Below are 18,770 nucleotides of genomic sequence, written 5' to 3'. Positions count from 1 at the left end.
CGGCCCTGGAGGTAGAAGTACATACATCCATTATTATCACTGTGAGGTCTCAAGCTATGCATGTTATGTTATGTTACATAAAGCATAGCACTTGTCATGACAGACAACTTTGTGTGATTTACTGTGCAGTAGTGTTGATGTTTGGAAACCTCCCACAGATGATGAAATGAAGGCACACAGAAGTAATACAGTCAGCAGATGGCGCCAAACAACCAGAAAAGCCACCTAGTGTCACTGAGTGGGTTTTGTGAATGATGGTGAATCTCCTTCCTTTACAGATGCCACTTAAAGAAGGAATATAGAGTCTTTCTCCAAATTTTGGATCCGTACAGACGTTCTGGGCCTTTAAACTGGAAAATGTAAAGAACTTAAGTCCAAAATGTTCATGTTTAGGTGTTTAATTGTATTCACAAGTTCTCCGCAGTAATACAATAAAAAAATGTGAAGTAAAGGCAGCAATCTTAGGTTTAAACATGACACAAATACCATCAATGTAATGTAAGAAATAAGTCCAATAGTATAAATATGGGGGATTACAAGGTAAGTGTGAAAATTCTTTCTAGAGATGTTTGAAATTATTCTGCCAAGGTGTAGTATTACAAAAGTAGTATTGTCAAAAGTCCTATGCTTAGCTCAGAATGTTTATTAGTTCATTTATTAAACCTCTATCTCATCTTTAAGGAACCTACAACCTTCTCAAGACCGCTACCAACAGCTTTGGTCCCCAAAACCTCCTCAAGGGCCTCTAACATCTACAACCCCTTCAAGACTTACCTAACTCCCTCCAGGACTCCTACAAACCTCATCAAGGCCCCATACAACCACTTATTAGACCCATACCACTTTGTCAAGAACCCACCCACAAGGCCCCTGATAACCTCATCCAGGACTCTGTACAGCCTCCTCAAAGTCCCCTACAACTTCTCTAAGGCAGCAACCTCTTTATGGACCCTTATGGCCCCTGACATCCTCATCAATGACTCCAACAACCTCCTCAAGGCCCCTACAACCTCTCCAATGGTCTACAACTTATTTAACGCCCTTGAAATGTCGTAAGGCCTCTTACAATATCCTCAAGAATTCCTACAACCTCATCAAGGAGTCATTAAACATTTTCAAGGTCCCTTGTCCAACCTCCCAAGAACCTCCTCAGAAAACTCCTCAATATATAGCCGTTAAACTTGACCATGCTAGTGGACTGCAAGCCTATATGCTCACAGTCTTACTGCTAACAGGCAATGCTGGTGTTTCGTATTGTTTTGTTACAGGTTACAGTTTATTTTGTGTGCAACTCTGTGTTGGAAGTTTGCACTGAAGACTGAAGTGAAGTTCAAAACAAAATGGATGCTACATCTTAAATCACAAGGTAGCATGTTGTGCGCCATTTTAATTGAGTGTACTAACTCTGAATGTGTAGCCCAGATTTTGAAAAAAGGTAGTTTACCTGAAGTTACCTAAAGATTAAAATGGCGACATTAACATCCATCATGTTTTTACCTTCACTTTAACAGATCACTGCTATACATCAGCATTTAATCGCTGTGATTTGTTAGCATGCTGCTGTTAGCATTTAGGTCAAAGCACTGTTTTCTGCTAGCATCAGAATCGCAATGTAGCCTATTTAGCATGGTGTGCACCATTTTAATTAAGTTTCCTGACTCTGAAGGTGTAGCACACATTTTGAAAAGAGCTAGCCTAAAAATAGTAGTAACAAGCTAACGTTAGCTTAACATGAACGTTTCATGGTCACATATAGAAATAAGCTTTTTTTATTCAATGAAGGGAGTTAAAGATTCAAACGGTGACATTAGCATCCATCATGTTTTTACCTTCACTTTAATGCACTCACAAATAAAATAAGGTAACAGATCAATGCTATACATCAGCATTTAATCACTGTGATTTTGTTAGCATGCTGATGTTAGCATTTAGGTCAAAGCACCGTTCTCTGCTAGCTTTAGAATCACAATGTAGCCTATTTAGCATGGTGTGCACCATTAACTAAGTATCCTGGCTCTGAACATGTAGCCCACATTTTGAAATGAGCTAGCCTAAAAATAAGCTAATGTTAGCTTAACATCAACTTTCTGTGGTCACATTTAGAAATAAGCTATTTTTATTCAATGAAGGGACCTAAATATTAAAATCTTTCTTCATTTTAATGCACTCACAGATAAAATAAAGTAACAAATCAATGCTATACATCAGCATTTAATCACTGTGAATATGTTAGCATGCTGCTGATAGCATCTAGGTCAAAACACCTAGAATCTGTTAGCATCACGGTCACAAGGTCACAAGGTAGCCTATTTAGCATGTTGTGCACCATTGAGTGTCCTGACTCTGAATGTGTAACGTTAGCCGACATTTTGAAACCAATGCTAGCTTAACGTTCGCTAACGTTCGTGAACATTAGCGAACGTTAAGCTAACGTTCGTTTCAAAAATGTCTGTAAAACGTTAGCTGAACTTTCTCACTATCACATCTAAAGTAGACAGACTGTCTGTTTCTGTCACTTCAGATCAATAGCACATATTTTGATGTGTGATCGTGAATCAAGTCACACATTATTTTTTTTATATTTTCAGTTTGCCGCCGTGTTCATGTGAATGAATAATCTGTGTGCTTCATTCACATACCTGTTGAATCTGCGTGTCACCGCCCAACACACACGCGCGCACACACACACAGGCACACGTCTCTCCTCTAAGCCCCGCCCCTCCCGGAGCGAGAGAGGGAGACCCGCTGGTGAATAAGAAACATTCATTGAGAGAAGAGGCGACAGACAGGCAGACCTGACTCCTCTTCTACTGTCTCACCTCTACAGGAGCCGGTCGGACTCTCGTCTCTCTGCCGGTGCTGGTCGGTGTCGGTCGGGTCAGCAGCGGACAGGTAAGAACCTCAGAGCGTCGGTACTGTTAGTCAGCGCCTGATAATCGATCACCGATCAGCCTGAACATTCCTGTAGTGATCCTATAGAAATGCAGTGTGTCATCATGTTAATGCAGCACTTTAATGCACTCCATGTCTTTTTAAAAAAAAATAATAATAATTGGTTTAATGAGTGTGTTTCTATATGTTGGATGTTATCTGGAATATTCTGACATTTATCAGCAGGTTTGGGTCATGAGTTGTGTATTGAACTAACCAGACAGGACACTTTTCTGTAAGATGTGACTTGTGGAGTCAGTTTGTTTCTGTCTTATTCTGTTAAATTAATCTTTTGTACGTTGAATATATCTGACTCAATCTTCACTCAAGGTCTGCTTACCAGCTACCTCCAGAGCTTTCAGCAGCGTCTTGTTGCTCTTGGAATTTGAGTTTTGCTAAAAGATGGAAATATTCCTTCATCTCTTTTTTGTCATTTATGATTTCTATGTGGGTCTGCTGTTTATTTAACTTGTCTTTACAGGACAAAGTTGTACCTACAATCAGTTTGTGTCTGTAATATTTAGAGTAGCACATATAGAATATTTTATTTTAGTCGTAGCAGAAGAAATCTTCACTCGAGCTCCTCTTGCTAGATTTCTCAAAGCTCAACCAGCATTCAGGTTCAACCAAACTAAAATAAAAGTGTTAATAAGCACATCTGAGGGATCATTGTTAAAAAAAAATGTCCGCAAAATTGAGTATATTGGCTGATTCTGTATATTAATATTCAAATTGTTTACTTCCTAATATTGGTATCGGCAGAATGTAGTTTATGTTTTGGAGAAGACACATTTTTTTGTACCAGCTCTCCTCAGAGCTTTCAACTTGTCGTCCTTGTTGAACCCGAACCCGGAGATAACTTTACTCGGTAACGTGAGACTGATGAAGGACTCAGCAGACTATCAAACTTTACAACACACCTTCTCTGTGAACACGATTTCTTCCCGTGTCACTTCGAGATAGTTTCATCAGCGACGGCGGCTGTTTGTTTTGGCTCAGAGCAGAAAACTCAGACTGTACACATCTGTGGTCATGGAAACCAGCATTTATTATTAATGATATGTAATAAATCAGCTGTGTGGGATGCAGCTACATTCTGTATACATGAATCATCATAAGCATTCATCTCAGAAGCATATTTAAACTGCCCTCCGTCGTGTTGTGATGACGCTCAGACGACAATAACACATCGCAATGTTTGCTCAGCGTCTGTAGTGAACCACAAGTGAGTTCATCTGTGAACCCGTCTGAGTTCAGACAGCAGCAGCACATAAAATCAATGCAACTCAACAACATTTAAGATTAGATGTAAAAACAGACCTTTAGAACCCAGTGAAGAGTTGATCCACAGGCTGACGTTGCTCACAGTTAGCCTACTTGTTTGTTAACTAGTCCACACACCTGTAGGGATCTACAGACTCCTACACAGCAGTAATTACACACTTACACTCGGCTTTTACATTCCTCAACAGACAACTTGACATTCAGCTGCTCAGCCAACCAGGAGGCTGCACCTCGGACGGAGCTGATGAAACACTGAAATGGATACAAAATATCTGAAGAAGAAGATTTATATGTGTGTCGGATCACTCGTATCAAAACATGAATCATTCTCTGTCTGCTGACGGGTTTTATTTGAAGGTCAACCTCGACTTCCTGATGTTCTGGATGGTTTCTGTAACCATCAGCTCTCTGATCTCACTGTTCAGCATTCCTCTAACACCAGATAATTGCTTTTTCTGTTTAGCGTTTCACACGTCACATCTGGTTGTTCTCTTCAGGTACACCTTACAAGTCTTTTCATTTTCCAATTTGTTCAGTTAGATATTTGGGCCGTAACACGTTGAGTGTGAGCTGCAGCAGTTCAGCAATGCAGCCGTCAATATTCATCAAACCTTCTGCTTTTGTTTCCTTTCCGCTGCATCGTGTTACTACAGAAAGTTGTTGCATCCCACCAACCTCAGTTTTGTTTACATCTACTTCCCCATGAGATCACGCGAGAGCCTTGAAGCCACAGAGCGGTGTTCGCTGTTTATTCAAAATGTATTGCTATTGAAAGTGTCATATGTCCAAATTGCACCAAATTTGATGCTGCACTTTCTCCGGCGCTCAGCAACAAACTTGTGAAGTGTGACATAGATCGGACGAACAGTTCTCGACATGTGTGAACAACAGACGGACAGAGATTCCTTGCTTTATAGTTAGATTTGAGTTCCAACCTTTTCAATCTCTGTTTTCTCCTTCCACAGGTCACACTGCAGTGATGTCATCACTCCTCCTCTCCCTCCTCCTCCTCCCCGTCCTCCTCCTCACCCTCGCCTCCACGTTGGAGTTTCGTTACCACAGCAACCGTGAGGTCGAGCAGTACCTCCTCCAGATGAACACCTCCAACCCGGACATCGCACACCTGTACAGCATCGGCCAGTCTGTCAGAGGTAACGACCAACCCCTCGTCTATGATATCTGTAGATTTCAAAACAGTTGGAGCTCATTGCATTTGAAAAAAATGCCTCAAAGCTTTGACAGTTTAAGACCAAAGAAGACCAAGGAGATCAAGTTTTACTCCAACTTTCGGAGTCCATGCCAGCTCAAGTGCACGCTATCATTAAGGCAAAAGGAGGTCGAACCAAATACAGGGATGTTCTGCAATTCAAGTACAAAAAGCTCTTTGTTACTGTCAAATCATGCTGGGAGACATGGGTCAACTAGTTTACACTAACTTGTGGAGTCCGTGCCAGTTTGAGTGCACTCTGTCATTAAGGCACAAGGATGACAAACCAAAAATTAAGACATTCCAATATTTAAGTGCAAAAACTGTCAAAACATGCAGTGATAACATGAGTCAGCAGGTTTTACATGAACTCCTGGAGTCCATACCACTTCGTATGCATGTTGTCATTAAGGCAAAAAGGAGAACATGCCAAATATGGGGATATTCTGAAATTCAAGTATAAAAACGTCTTTGTGGAATATTGTCAAATCCTGCTGTGATAACATGAGTCATCCACCAACTTGTGGAGTCCGTGCCAGTTTGAGTGCACTCTGTCATTAAGGCACAAGGGGAATACCAAATATTAAGAAATTCTGAATTTAAGTACAAAATGTTAATTGAATCACTGTCAGAACATGCTGTGATAACATGAGTCAGCAGGTTTTACATGAACTCCTGGAGTCCATGCCAGGTCATATGCATGTTGTCATTAAGGCAAAAAGGAGAACAAACCATACGGGGATATCCTGAAATTCAAGTGTAAAAATGTCTTTGTGGAATACTGTCAAATCATGCTGGGAGACATGAGTCTTCAAGTTTACACTAACTTGTGGAGTCCGTGCCAGTTTGAGTGCACTCTGTCATTAAGGCACAAGGGGGAATACCAAAAATTAAGAAATTCTGAAGTTTAAGTACAAAAAGTTATTTGAGTCAGTTTCAAAACATGCTGTGATAACATGAGTCAGCATGGTTTACACTAACTTGTGGAGTCCATGCCAGTTTGAGTGCATTCTGTCATTAAGGTAAAGGGGGAAATACCAAGCATTAAGAAATTCAAAAATTTAATTACAAAAAGTTATTTGAATCACTGTTAAAATGTGCATTGATAACATGAGTCAGCAGGTTTTACATGAGCTTGTGGAGTCCATGCCACTTCGTATGCATGTTGTCGTTAAGGCAAAAAGGAGAACATACAAAATACAGGGACATTCTGAAGTTCAAGTATAAAAACGTCTTTGTGGAATACTGTCAAATCATGCTGGGAGACATGAGTCATCAAGTTGACCTTTACTTGTGGAGTCCGTGCCAGTTTGCACGCGTGTTGTCATTAAGGCAAAAGTGCGACACGTCAAATATTAAGAAATTCTGAAATTCAAGTGTAAAAAGCCGGTTGATCAGTGAACTATTGGCTGTCAGCTGTAACGTGACACTGGCCTGTTGGTGTTTGTGTGATCACATAACGGGACGAGTTAATTTAATCTGGGACGGCTGAATCTGGCTAATCACACACACACACTAACACACACTCACAGACACACTAATCTGTGCTAATCTAGGACGCCAGCTGGCCTGCTTCCAACTGTGCTTTTTGAGTGTGTGTGTGTGTGTGTGTGTGTTTTACCTCGTCTGTATGCAGCTTGACAGTTTTTCCCCACATTTTACAGTGTTTTACTGCTGTGTGTGTGTGTGTGTGTGTGTGTTCTGACTTGCTGAAGCTTGCAGCACCTCATTCATTCACCTTCACCTGCAGTCCCGTCATTCAAAACAGTTTCAGTCGTCGAGTTTACCTGGAAACTTCGACTCACTGCAGATGAGCAGCAGAGAATCAGAAACTCCTGCTGTAGAAAAAACCTCCATCATCGTCTCCGTCACACAGATCACCTGGCGCTCGCTCAGGTGACTCATGTTCTGGGTGTTGGACTCCACCGGCTGATTCACTAAACCCTCAGAATTAGCATTGCTACATTTTGTGTTTGCGCTGCCTTCAAATCTGAAGCGTGCGGTCGAGTTTCGACATAAGCAGTTGAGAACAACACTTTGCTCGGTGCTTAAGTGGTTTTAAGTGTTGCTGCTGCACGACCGACTGTAAGAACTGAACATCGGCTTGTTAATGATTCCATGTTTTCTCCCACATCGATGTGAAACTCAGACGGACTCTTCTGGGTAAATATTAGCTCCCGTTTGAGTTTATTTACAGCACTACAACACTTTCCTGGTAGTGAAGAAGAAGCAGAAGAAGAATGTTTTGTCTCATACTTAATTGAGAAAAATCCCTCATTCATTCATTTGTTCCGCCCGTTAATAAAACTTTCCAGATCGCTTCCTGGGAACAGTTTTCTGCTTCTGGTTCGCTGGGTTCCAGCCACATTCATCTTTTCAAACACGGCTCGTTGTTTCGAGTCTTTCGTCCGTGGAGGTGCTCAGCAGTCCTTAAAGATGTCAGTGGACCGACGTCACCTCATGTTGAGGACAATATGATTATTACAACCCGCGGAGAAACCAAAACAATGAGCTGAAAGGCTGATGTGTGCAGCTTTAAGGTCTGTTTAGCAAGTAGAGCTGGACTGAGCCAACTCAAACCTGCCGTCGGTGTCACTGTACAGTTTATATTCACTGTAAAAACATCTTGTTAAAATATTTTCCGCAGCGGATTCGCTCAGAAACACAAAATGTCGCTTGTACAAACGTAGAAAACTTCACTGTTTACTGTGTTTCTCTCTCAGGTCAGCAGCTGTGGGTGTTGGCTCTGGGTCTCAGTCCTCGCCGTCACACCGTTGGCATCCCAGAGTTCAAATATGTGGCTAACATGCACGGAAACGAGGTGAACGCACGCACACGCACACACACACACACACACACACACACGGACGGACGGACGACCCCTCCCTGCTGACAGGAAGTAGGACTAAAAGGAGACTAAAGAGATCAACAAAAGCCATTCAGAGTCAAACACACTCCACACACACAGTTGTATTCAGACCACAGACTGTGTGTGTGTGTGTGTGTGTGTGTGTGTGTGTGTGTGTGGTCTGCAAATGGACAGTAAGCTGAGTCCACATTCAAATATCAGACAACTTTATAAAACACACCTGTGGATGTATTGAAGGAAACGGCAGCAGCTGAAACTGAGGCGACAACAGAAAAGTCTTTAATCGACTGGAGTTGAGACGCAGGACAGAGACAGCTCGTCCTCACGCTCACTGACAGACATCAGTGTTATATTAATGTCATCTTCTGGGAGAAGCTGCGGTGGTTTACACACTCAGAGGAGAGCAGCTGGTAAACGTTCACAGCTAACATGTAATCATGAGATTTTTTTTAACCGGACCAGAGTTGGTGAGTGATTTTGTTTTTTTCTGTCGAGTTCAAATGAAGCGAAGGTGAAATTACTGCTTCTGTAAATACGGTCTGGTGGATGGAGCGAGCAGCTGCTTCTGGTTAAACAAAAAGCATCTTTCTGTGATGCTGTCAGACTCTCAGAATAACTGATCCGGCCTGTCAGAGACGCTTTCACAGCCGCCAGCTCGACACTGAACCACCAGCCGTCACTTAGACACAATAACATGATGGGAGGATGCTAAAGTTACCCGCTCAGTAGCATGCTAACATGTTAAACTAGATGGTAAACTGTTTCGTAGCGACGTTAGCATGACTGTAGACTCTAACACTTTCTATCAACGTGAACCAAGTGCCTGTTGGTGCCAGAGTCGGCTCGACCTGCTGACCTCCTAAGTGCTGGTTTGCTACAGAGCCGCTGTGGAGTCGCATCATTACACGACTGTATACATGACCGCCACTCTTCGGGCAGCACAATGCGTAAAACCAGCGTCGTTTTATACCCAGGAAGTTTAACTTCTTTGGCTCCGCGTGCCACCGAGTCGCTTTTATAGTAATTAACATCGTCGCACCTCAAACGCTGAGAGTGCGTTCAACAAACTCACGCGGTTTTATGAACGTGTGAGTGGAGAGTTTGATCATGTGATGTCTTCACACCACTTAGACTGGTGACAGGAAGTACTCGCGCTCTTTATAATGTAGTTTGATGTAATTTAATAAGTGTGTAGAAGTCTGAAGGGACTAAAGAAGTTTTTAAAAAAAGCAGCCTCGGTTTAAAAAAACTGAGTAAAGGAAACTCTGAGCGACCTCTGACCAGCATCTGGTTACCGTGGCGACGGCCCGCTGCTGACCACACTGCTGTGTGTGTGTGTGTGTGTGAAAGTCAATGGAAATATCCTTAAATAGACGAGTCACGCCTGGACTCACAGTCACACACACAGTCAGCAAACAGGGGCAGCGGAGTGTGTCGGTCTCAGAGGAAACCTCCAGAAAAAGGCCTTTTCACCGGGTTCACTCTCACACACACACACACACACACACTTTCTCTGACACACACACACTAGAACAGCAGGAATGTAACCTCTATATAAAAGTTGAAAAGGTGTCCTGTAGAGATTTCTGTCTGTTCCCAGAACACATCGATGTGTGTGTGTGTGTGTGTGTGACAGGATAAAACCCTCATCGACACGTGAAGCAACGTACTGATGATGTAACGTCCTCAGAGCTCCACTGTGCTCGTGGTGAAGCGAGGTCACGACAGTCAGGAGGCTTCATCCTCAGTGAATCCTTTAAAATCTGTTGTTTAGAGGTTTAGATCGAAACTAAAGTGTTGGATAACTATTTTTCCACTCCTCTGTGTGGAGATGCAGCGTGTAGCAGCAGCAGGGAGGCTACTGAGCGGCTGCTAAATGGTCGTTAAAATGACTGTTTTTACAAACGGAGTCTGGTTGATTTGCAGAGTGGCTGTTTCTGGCTCAACACAAAAAGGAACGTGCCTCTTAAAGCTGCTTTAAGTGATGTATGTTTACTACACTAAGCGTTTTACGGCTGCTGTGAGTTCATGTGGTGACGTAGCGAGGTGGGAGAGGACCGCTAACTGCAAAACAGACAGGAAGTTAGCTTAAAAGACGCTTACAGCAGCTTTAACGAGAAGGTCCGTCTGTTGAGGGATGCTTCATATAATGTTGTCAGACACTGAGGAGAACAGCGTGAGCCTGTCAGGGGCAGAAACAAACACCTGGGACTGGAAATGCTTTGATGGTGCAATTCCCTGCAGCGCGTACAGACAGGCAGGACGGCCATCCCAAACATCAGTTTTGGAATGAGGCTCAAAAATCAAATTTTCTTACAAATAGCACCTTAAGACGGATATCTATATGTTCCAAGTTGTGTTTTCTTTTCGGTGACTAAAGCACATCTTGCTGTCGGTGGTCGTCAGCGATACAAAACCTCAACTATCACATTAAAAGCTCCTGTTTTCCATCTACTGTTCACCTGCAGTGTTTAAATGTCCACATACTTCCGGCCACATGCGATGCACACACTCTTGCCGTTTGCATCGAGCTCGTCAGCACGTCATACGTCTGACCGCTGGTGGGAAACAGCTGTTGAGCAAACTTACAACAGAGGAAGAAAACAGCGTCGGATCAACCTCTCCGAGGATAAACAGGGAGGATTCATCTGTCGTCGGTGTTCTGATGAGCTGCTCGGTCAGAAGCAGGAATGCCGTCCAGCTTCTCAGATCACAATCAGCTCGTGTGAGTTTGTCTTCTGATGTCACTGAAGTGTTGATTGATGTCTCAGTCTAATGCGTGACTTGATGGCACGCCGCCGCCCTTCAGCGATGACCCTGACGCTGCTCCCAGTCTCACTTCGGTTCCCTTTAGAAATGATTTTGCTTCATGTGAAAGGACGTCGCGTGTTTGCGTTTGTGTGGGCGAGAGGGAGCGAGCGGAGTTTTTTCCGGTGGTGAAGGGAAAGTCAGCTGCAAACCTCCGTCTGTGACTCTGAACTGTTATTGTCTCTGATCCACGTGAGGTCCGCCGTCACTTCCAGCTTTCATCTGCTAATGTACAACAATGTAAACAGCGCCGGACCGGTTTCATCTTCTTCTCTAAACTGGTTTCTAAAGCGGAGCGGTGTGATCACTGACACTTTAACAGCAGCGATGTGGTGGAAACATTTAGTCCACAGATCAGAGAAGTTTGACTTAAAAAATGACTCAAACTGATTCACTGATAATCAAAATACAGGGTTCGTACGGGTGCTTGAAATCCTTGAAAGTGCTTGAATTTCAATGTTGTGTTTTCAAGGTCTGGAAAGCGCTTGGATTTTAGTTTAAGTCCTTGAAAGTGCTTGACATTATAACTCTGTGTCTTTCACAAAATTGGGATCAGACTGGATAATTAATTTCTGAAGTTTTTGCTTTTATAAAATATCATTTTCGATGTTTACAGCATAATACAATGTACATAATTGTGATAAAAAGTGAAGAAAAAAATCACAAGTATATATATTCCTTTAGATACGTATTTTACCCCAGCAATAAGGTGCTGGAAAATCTTAAAAATGACCCTTAAAAGTGCTTGTAAAGTGCTTGAATTTGACCTTGAAAAATGTGTACGAACCCTGAAAATAGACCACCAACCACATCAGCACCATTTGATTCATCAGATTCTGCTCGGATCCGGAGAGCCCACTACAAAGTGGATTTATCTTTACTCCTGTTCAATGAGCAGAAAACACATCCGCTCACATTTGAACAACATTACACATTACAGATTAATTACACTACACAGATTAATACTTCAGAGGAAACCGTTTGTCTGTTTTCTCTGCTCACTGGTGACTTTGTGTGTGGTCCTGAAGCAAAATGAACTTGATAATGAAGCCACATGTCACCGCTGCTGCAGTGTTAGCGGACAACAATGGAGGAGGAGGAAGATCTATCCAGGCCGGGATACAAACACAATACGATAAGTGCCGGCAGTGAAGAGAGAGAGGAAGAAGACAGTTTAGACGAGCGTGAGGAAAACAAAAATGATGGCTGCAGGCACGGCCAGTCCTGACATGAGTGTGTGTGTGTGTGTGTGTGTGTATAGCGGCTTTGTTCACACACACACACCTTTCCCACCCTTCTCTTTTTCTCCCCCCTGAGGCTCTCATTCATTCACAACCTTTTCTTTTTTTTTTTTATTGCCTCCCTGCCCTCTAATCATCCGTCCGCCTCGTAGAAAACATCCTCTGACTCGTCCTCTGGATCGCTGACTCACGGCATCACTTTCCATCAGGAGGGAACATGTAGCGCTCACTGAGTCACGTTCAAGAAATATGAATGAGTTCAAGTGTGAAACTGAGCAGAAGTGAGAAGCGGAAGTTTGTGTAGTTTGTGTTCGTCCTGATGCACCAGACTCCATTCACATTTTAGCCAAATTAACCCAAGAAGCGACTCAGATTGATTCAGATTTTACCAAGTTTATCTGCTTAAATTTAAACTTTTGGATCATTTTTAACTTATTAGCAACTGTGTGTGTGTGTGTGTGTGTGTAGGTTCTTGGCCGGGTGCTGCTGCTACAACTCATCGATGACCTGGTGGGCGGGTACCGTCGGAATGAAACATGGTCACAGCTGTTGCTCAACAACACCCGCATCCACATCCTGCCGACGATGAACCCGGACGGCTTCGACTCGTCAAACACAGACTGCCAGTACAGCGTTGGCAGGTACACACACACACACACACACACACACACACACCTTTTTAGCCTCTTTAAGCTCAAATTTCTGTTTTTTGCAGCCTAATATTGTCTCCAGCTGCCGCAGGACGCCACTTTCATCCATCGAGCTCAACACAATATATTGATTACAGCAGTTTAAAGAAACTTTATGTCTGTGTGTGTGTGTGTGTGTGTGTGTGTGTGTGGGTGTGTGTGTGTGTGTGTTTGTGTCAGACCAAATGTCAAAACAAGAGTTTGAAGACGTGAGACGACACACAATCGTGATTGTTGTGTTTAGACTTAACTCTGCAACGCTCCAACGCCCAAAACAATCTGATTCGCAGGAAAAACAGACACACACACACAAACACACACACACACACACACACAGTTTAAAGTTACGGTTAAAGCCCCTAAGTATCTAATTATAAGTGTTTTGACTTCTTCTAATGTCCCGTGAAAGAGGTGTGTGTCCGTGTTATTGTTGTAATCACTTGTGGAGATGTACATCTGCTCACACACTCTCATTACACGAGAACTCACACAGAACTTCCATACTGTGTGTGTGTGTGTGTGTGTGTGTGTGTGTGTGTGTGCGTGTGTGTGTGTGTGTGTGTGTGTGTGGTCTGTCTGAGGTCACCACTTTCCAAACCATATAAGGAAACGATTCACTGAGATGAGATGAGATCGTTTCAGCAGGTTGAGGCAGAAATAAACTTGTTTTTTTTTCGATTTATCAATTAAAGTTTTTATTGATTGTAGTAAACTGGTGTCAGTCAAAGGAACGATGTCATGTTCCAGCAGATGAAGAGAAAAAAACAGCTTTTAAGTAATAATTGTTGTTAACTGGTGTTTTCAGCTCAGTGTGTCGAGCTTTAAACAGACATTCACGCTGATCAGAGGTGGAAGTTACCTTCACCTGACAACACGTATCAGTAGAATAATGTGAAAAGTCAAAAGTAGAATTAAACTTTCTGAAGTAAAATGTCTCCTGTGACTGATGAGCTGTTATATAATACATGAAATTCCATTTATGAGGATATAAAACAGAGACAAGCAGCAAATTCTCACATTTTAAAAGCTGGAGGACGAAAGTGTTTCTTCGTTTTGTTAGTTTCTGTCTGTTCGGTTGTTTCAGACACTCGTGGTTCACTGATGATGCGTTCAGGTGACTTTTCCTCTCCTGCTTTGTATTTTTGACTAGATTATCTCGACATCATGGGACGGAACACAAAACTTTAATCGCTTTTTTCATTTTCATTTGCCAACACTTTGGTGTATGACCAAACCCTCAGCTGTACTTTGTGCTAAGCTATAATGGCTAAATGTTAGCATGCTAAAATGCTAAAGTAATGTGCAGAACATATTTGTATTTTAGTGTTTTTAGCTTAAAGCAGCAGGAACATCCACCACTGACTAATTCCGAGTGTAAAATGTGAAGCCGTTGCAAAAGTGCTGTAAACCTGCACTCCACTGGTTGCAAAAATAAATCAGATTGTATGTAAGCTTATGAGAAAAAAGGCCCTTCATGTCACTTCATGGATTTATTACCCAAAGAGTTCAAGTTAAAGTTAAAGTTATGGCCCCATTTAGAGTCAAATAGACGATGAAGCAGGTTTTTTTAAGGGGCGTGGCTACCTTGTGATTGACAAGTAGCTTCCAATCAGGATCCAATCAGAACGTCCCGTCTGGCTCCAACCTCTCCTCAAACTATGGGCAATTCTGGAAACAAAAACCCAAGATGGCGACATTCAAAGACACCAAACTGGAGGCTTCAGAACATCTGCCACGTCAGTGTCAACACTAATGTTTGATATCGATCAGGACGTCTCTGATGAGGGTTTGGGTCCAAGAACAAAAGACCGTCCCTGTTGGTACTGAGTCCACAGACGCGCAGTAACCAGTCGTCTTCTGTCTGTTTCAGGTTTAATGAAAACGGCGTCGACCTGAACAGGAACTTCCCCGACGCTTTCGCCGGTCTCAAACGGCAGCAGCAGGTTGACGAGGAGAAGCGGGAGGCAGAGGTTCGTCACCACCTGAGTTCATTCAGCTGAGACTGGGACCAGTACCAGTGATGTCCTCTGTTTGTACTACTACTCCAGAAACACATCAACACAGTGTTTCCCATTAATTACTTAGACTGTGGCGGCCCGCCGTGGTCTAATTTGTCCCGCCACAGTCTCAGAGTGAACCTAAAAAATTCTTACACTTCTCATAATAACATAAAAGATCTGTAACTTGTGTTTCACACTGCAGCTTCAGCAAAGCATCTCTCACTCCCGGTCAGTCGGCTCTGCCCCCCCTTTCTAAAAATAGCAATGCTAGCGTGTCGTGCCCCATGAACCGATCAAAATTAACATGCCCAAAACCGAAACTACGGTAAATCTTAAAAGTGCCTCTTTCGTCATAATTATGCTTTCACATGAAGGTTTGACTCATATACAATCCCAAATAAAGCCTCGGTTGCTTTTTGGCGAGAGTTTCGCTTTAAGACTGCAACTAATGATGAATTGATGATGTACCCTCTGAATCCATTTCATTTTTTATTACAATTTAGCTCACAGTTTAATTGTCGTGTCATGTCATCGTCCGTAACCGCTTATCCCTTTCCATGGGGTCGCGGGGTGTTGCTGCTGGAGCCAATCCCAGCCTCATCTCAGGGCGAGGGCAGGGTACTCCCTGGACAACAGTGGTGGTTCTAGACCAGCTTTAATAGGGGGGCCAGGATGGGGCCGGCTTTTTTGTTAGGGGGCACATACAACCCTGAAAAAAGGATAAATCCCTCATTCAGACAAAGCATTGTTTACAATTTCAGCAATTTTGATTGGGTAGTAAACTGCTGAGACACTTTATTTCTGCCTTTCCCTTCAGAACAAAATAACTGCAAGAAATCTGTCATTGTATTATTGATGCAGACTCCCTGTCAGGGGGGCCACAGGGGGGTCCAGACTCAGAGTTACAGGGGCACTGGCCTCTGTTGGCCCCCCCCTAGAACCGCCCCTGCTGGACAAGTCACCAGCTCATCGCAGGGCCCTCACTGATGAGCAAGGTGGGATTCAGTATCTCGCTTAAGGACACTTCGACATGCAGCCCAGCCCGGAGGCGGGATTTGAACCAGCGACCTTCCGATCACTAGTCGACCTGCTCTACCCGCTGAGCTACAGCCATCCCTACAGTTTAATTATTTATTCAAAAATAAACTAAAAAATAAACTAGTTCAACACAGGTAACCACTTTTGCTCTTTTTCTTTGATGGCTCAGATGTATGCTCTAGTTGATTTTGTGTTTTCACCATTCGTGTCTATACAACCAATGTGTTTGTGATTAAATTGTGTACAAGAGCACACAGTTCTTCATAGCTCTAGCCTCTTAATTTTGCTTTCAAAGTGCATCAGATTGATGCATTTAACTTTAAAATGTTGAAAAAAAATCTTCTGGGGGAGCATGCCCCCGGACCCCCCGAGAGGGTCCGACATCCACCCACCATAGTCTCACAAAATCCTGTGGGAAACACTGCAGCAACAACGTGGATTCATCCGCCGCTGAAAATAGTCCCTAAAAAAATGCACAATTTTTCTCCTGATTGCGTGTTTTATAGAAAACTGCAGCGTTCAGCTGTGTTAGGGATGTTCTGAGCTGTCTTTTAAAGAATATATATATTTAAGATTTACATTGTGAGTCAGAAGTTGACAGCTACAGACTGGAAGTCAGAAAGTACATCATAACTCTGTTGAAATGTGAGGTAAAGCGACTAAAACAGGGTTTAAACTCGACGTTATAACTCCGGAGCCAAAAGAACAAGACACTTGAAACTCTCCGGACTTGTATTGAATCTTGTGTCAAGCAGAAAGGCGACATTATGCCAAAAAAATAACACAAAACAATCTGAAAATCACCCAAAATAACAAAAAACAGGAGTGAAACTTGAAATCATAACTCTGGAGCCGAAACAGCTTCAGACTGTTTATCGCCAGCTTTATTCTGTAAACAGTGATTCAAAGATGATGAGGTCTGCTCTTTGATTGGCAGCTTGCTGTGTGATGTGTTTCAGGTCAGAGCTGTGATTGGCTGGTTGAGGATGGAGAGTTTTGTTCTCTCTGCGAACCTTCACGGAGGAGCCGTGGTGGCCAGTTATCCTTACGACAACAGCAACGGAGGTAAACACCCGCACAGACAAAATCAAGCTCGACGTTAAACAACAATTAGAACGATAACGCCGTGATGAAGATAAAACTAGGTGGTCCACAACAATCCCATAATGATGTGCTGGTTGTTCCTTCGTATGAAAGTGCAGAGCAGAGCGAGAGAAACAGGAAACACACTGAATCCCATGACATTGTTGAGGAGCGTCAGATAAATATACAAGTTGAGCCGAGCGACGTGCCCACACACACTGCGATCGCAACCCAGAGCAGTTTAAAACCCTCCGCAGTGACTTTAAGAACACAACACACAGGCAGAGCACTGTGGATGACTTTAAACCAAAAGAAGCTTCTTTATTTGAGTCTTAAGTGGATTTACATCTCATCCAGATAACTCATTAATCCGGCTGTGTGAGGCTCCGTGCTGCGACCCGGGCTTCACATTTCCAGGTCCTGAGGGACCAAACTCAATTTTCCACTCGCACACATGACAGCAGTGGAGACTTTGATAGAGCGATAAACTTTATTTCTAGAACTCTGAATATACAAGACCATGAAATATCCCGTGGGTGCAAAAGTAAGAGAATCATAGAGATGCAGAACTACATGAAATTCGTTACAAACAGGAATTGAAGAGTAATAAACAAGATCAACGTCAGACATCCAAACGTCTGTACAGACAAACACTGAACACCCCTCACCTGTTTCTCCAGGCAGCGAGCAGGTGGGCGGAGCCAGCGTCAGCCCCGACGACGACGTCTTCATTCACCTGGCGAAGACGTACTCGCACAGCCACGGCAGCATGCACCGCGGAGACGTCTGCGCCGACAGCCGGCCGTTCCTGGACGGCATCACCAACGGATACCAGTGGTACCCTCTGTCAGGTCAGCACGCCGGAGACACGTCGGGTTTTCACCTGGTTTCTTTAAATTTCACTTGAAGCGCTGAATCAGAAAGACGCAGAATGTTCTCTGCAGACACAAACACGGACAGTGACACAGTTTATAACTTCTTTTTCGATGGTTTCTGTGATGGAGGGACGAGAAAAACAGATGGAGAAAAAAACAATGTTCAAGAGGAGAAAACTCTGAGATGTTAGACTTTCCTCTCCCTTGTGTGTGTGTGTGTGTGTGTGTGTGTGTGTGTGTGTGTGTGTGTGTGTGTGTGTGTGTGTGTGTGTGTGGGAGGAGGTCAGCTTACGTTCAGAGGACGTAGAACATTTTATTATAGTTAAATCTGAACAGTACACACCAGAGATGCTCACAGGGTTTCTCACAGCTCCTTGAAAGTCTGACAATAAATAGATGTGGGTCATGGAAAGAGCTCGAGCTGATTTATTCTGAGCAGGAATAGAAACTGAAGTCCTCTTGATATTTTTATGCCTCTGTGGCGGGTCTGCTGCAGCCAGAGGCGATATACGTTTTTTGGGTTATCTGTTCTGTTCTTGTGAACCAAAACTCAGGAACACCGTGGACTTCATTACATCTGGAGCAAATGTCCACAAAGTCAGTGTCGGTTTTGTTCGTCACATCTGCCTGCTGACAATGCGCTCGTCACAAAAACCTGCAGCACGTCGAGGAATCACCGCTAACAAAGTAAAAGCCGCCTGTTCTTTAGTCATTTAAAATACTTTTATTGTGAAGCAGCGTCACA

General features: G+C 43.2%; 2 protein-coding genes across 2 annotated transcripts in view; one reads left to right on the top strand and one right to left on the bottom strand.

Annotated features, from left to right (window-relative positions):
- The window catches only part of LOC115595187 (nuclear factor 7, ovary-like), a 12,399-nt gene extending 9,488 nt beyond the window's left edge, over positions 1–2,911 (bottom strand). Inside the window, exon 1 of the mRNA XM_030439349.1 lies at positions 2,820–2,911. The gene's annotated coding sequence lies outside the window, so the exon portion shown is untranslated. The remainder of the gene's footprint in view (positions 1–2,819) is intronic.
- cpm (carboxypeptidase M) lies at positions 2,785–18,751 on the top strand. Its single transcript, XM_030439347.1, has 7 exons — positions 2,785–2,892; positions 5,181–5,366; positions 8,146–8,243; positions 12,809–12,981; positions 14,900–14,999; positions 17,027–17,132; positions 17,831–18,751. Exons 2-7 carry the CDS (start codon positions 5,195–5,197, stop codon positions 18,055–18,057), a joined length of 876 nt encoding a protein of 291 aa, XP_030295207.1. The 5' UTR covers positions 2,785–2,892; positions 5,181–5,194; the 3' UTR covers positions 18,058–18,751.
- Positions 18,752–18,770: the final 19 nt, after the last annotated feature.

Source organism: Sparus aurata, chromosome 14, assembly GCF_900880675.1.
Source record: "Sparus aurata chromosome 14, fSpaAur1.1, whole genome shotgun sequence".
Lineage (NCBI taxonomy): Eukaryota > Metazoa > Chordata > Actinopteri > Spariformes > Sparidae > Sparus > Sparus aurata.
Note: the sequence above shows the minus strand (reverse complement) of the source record. Positions and strands in the feature narration are given on the sequence as shown.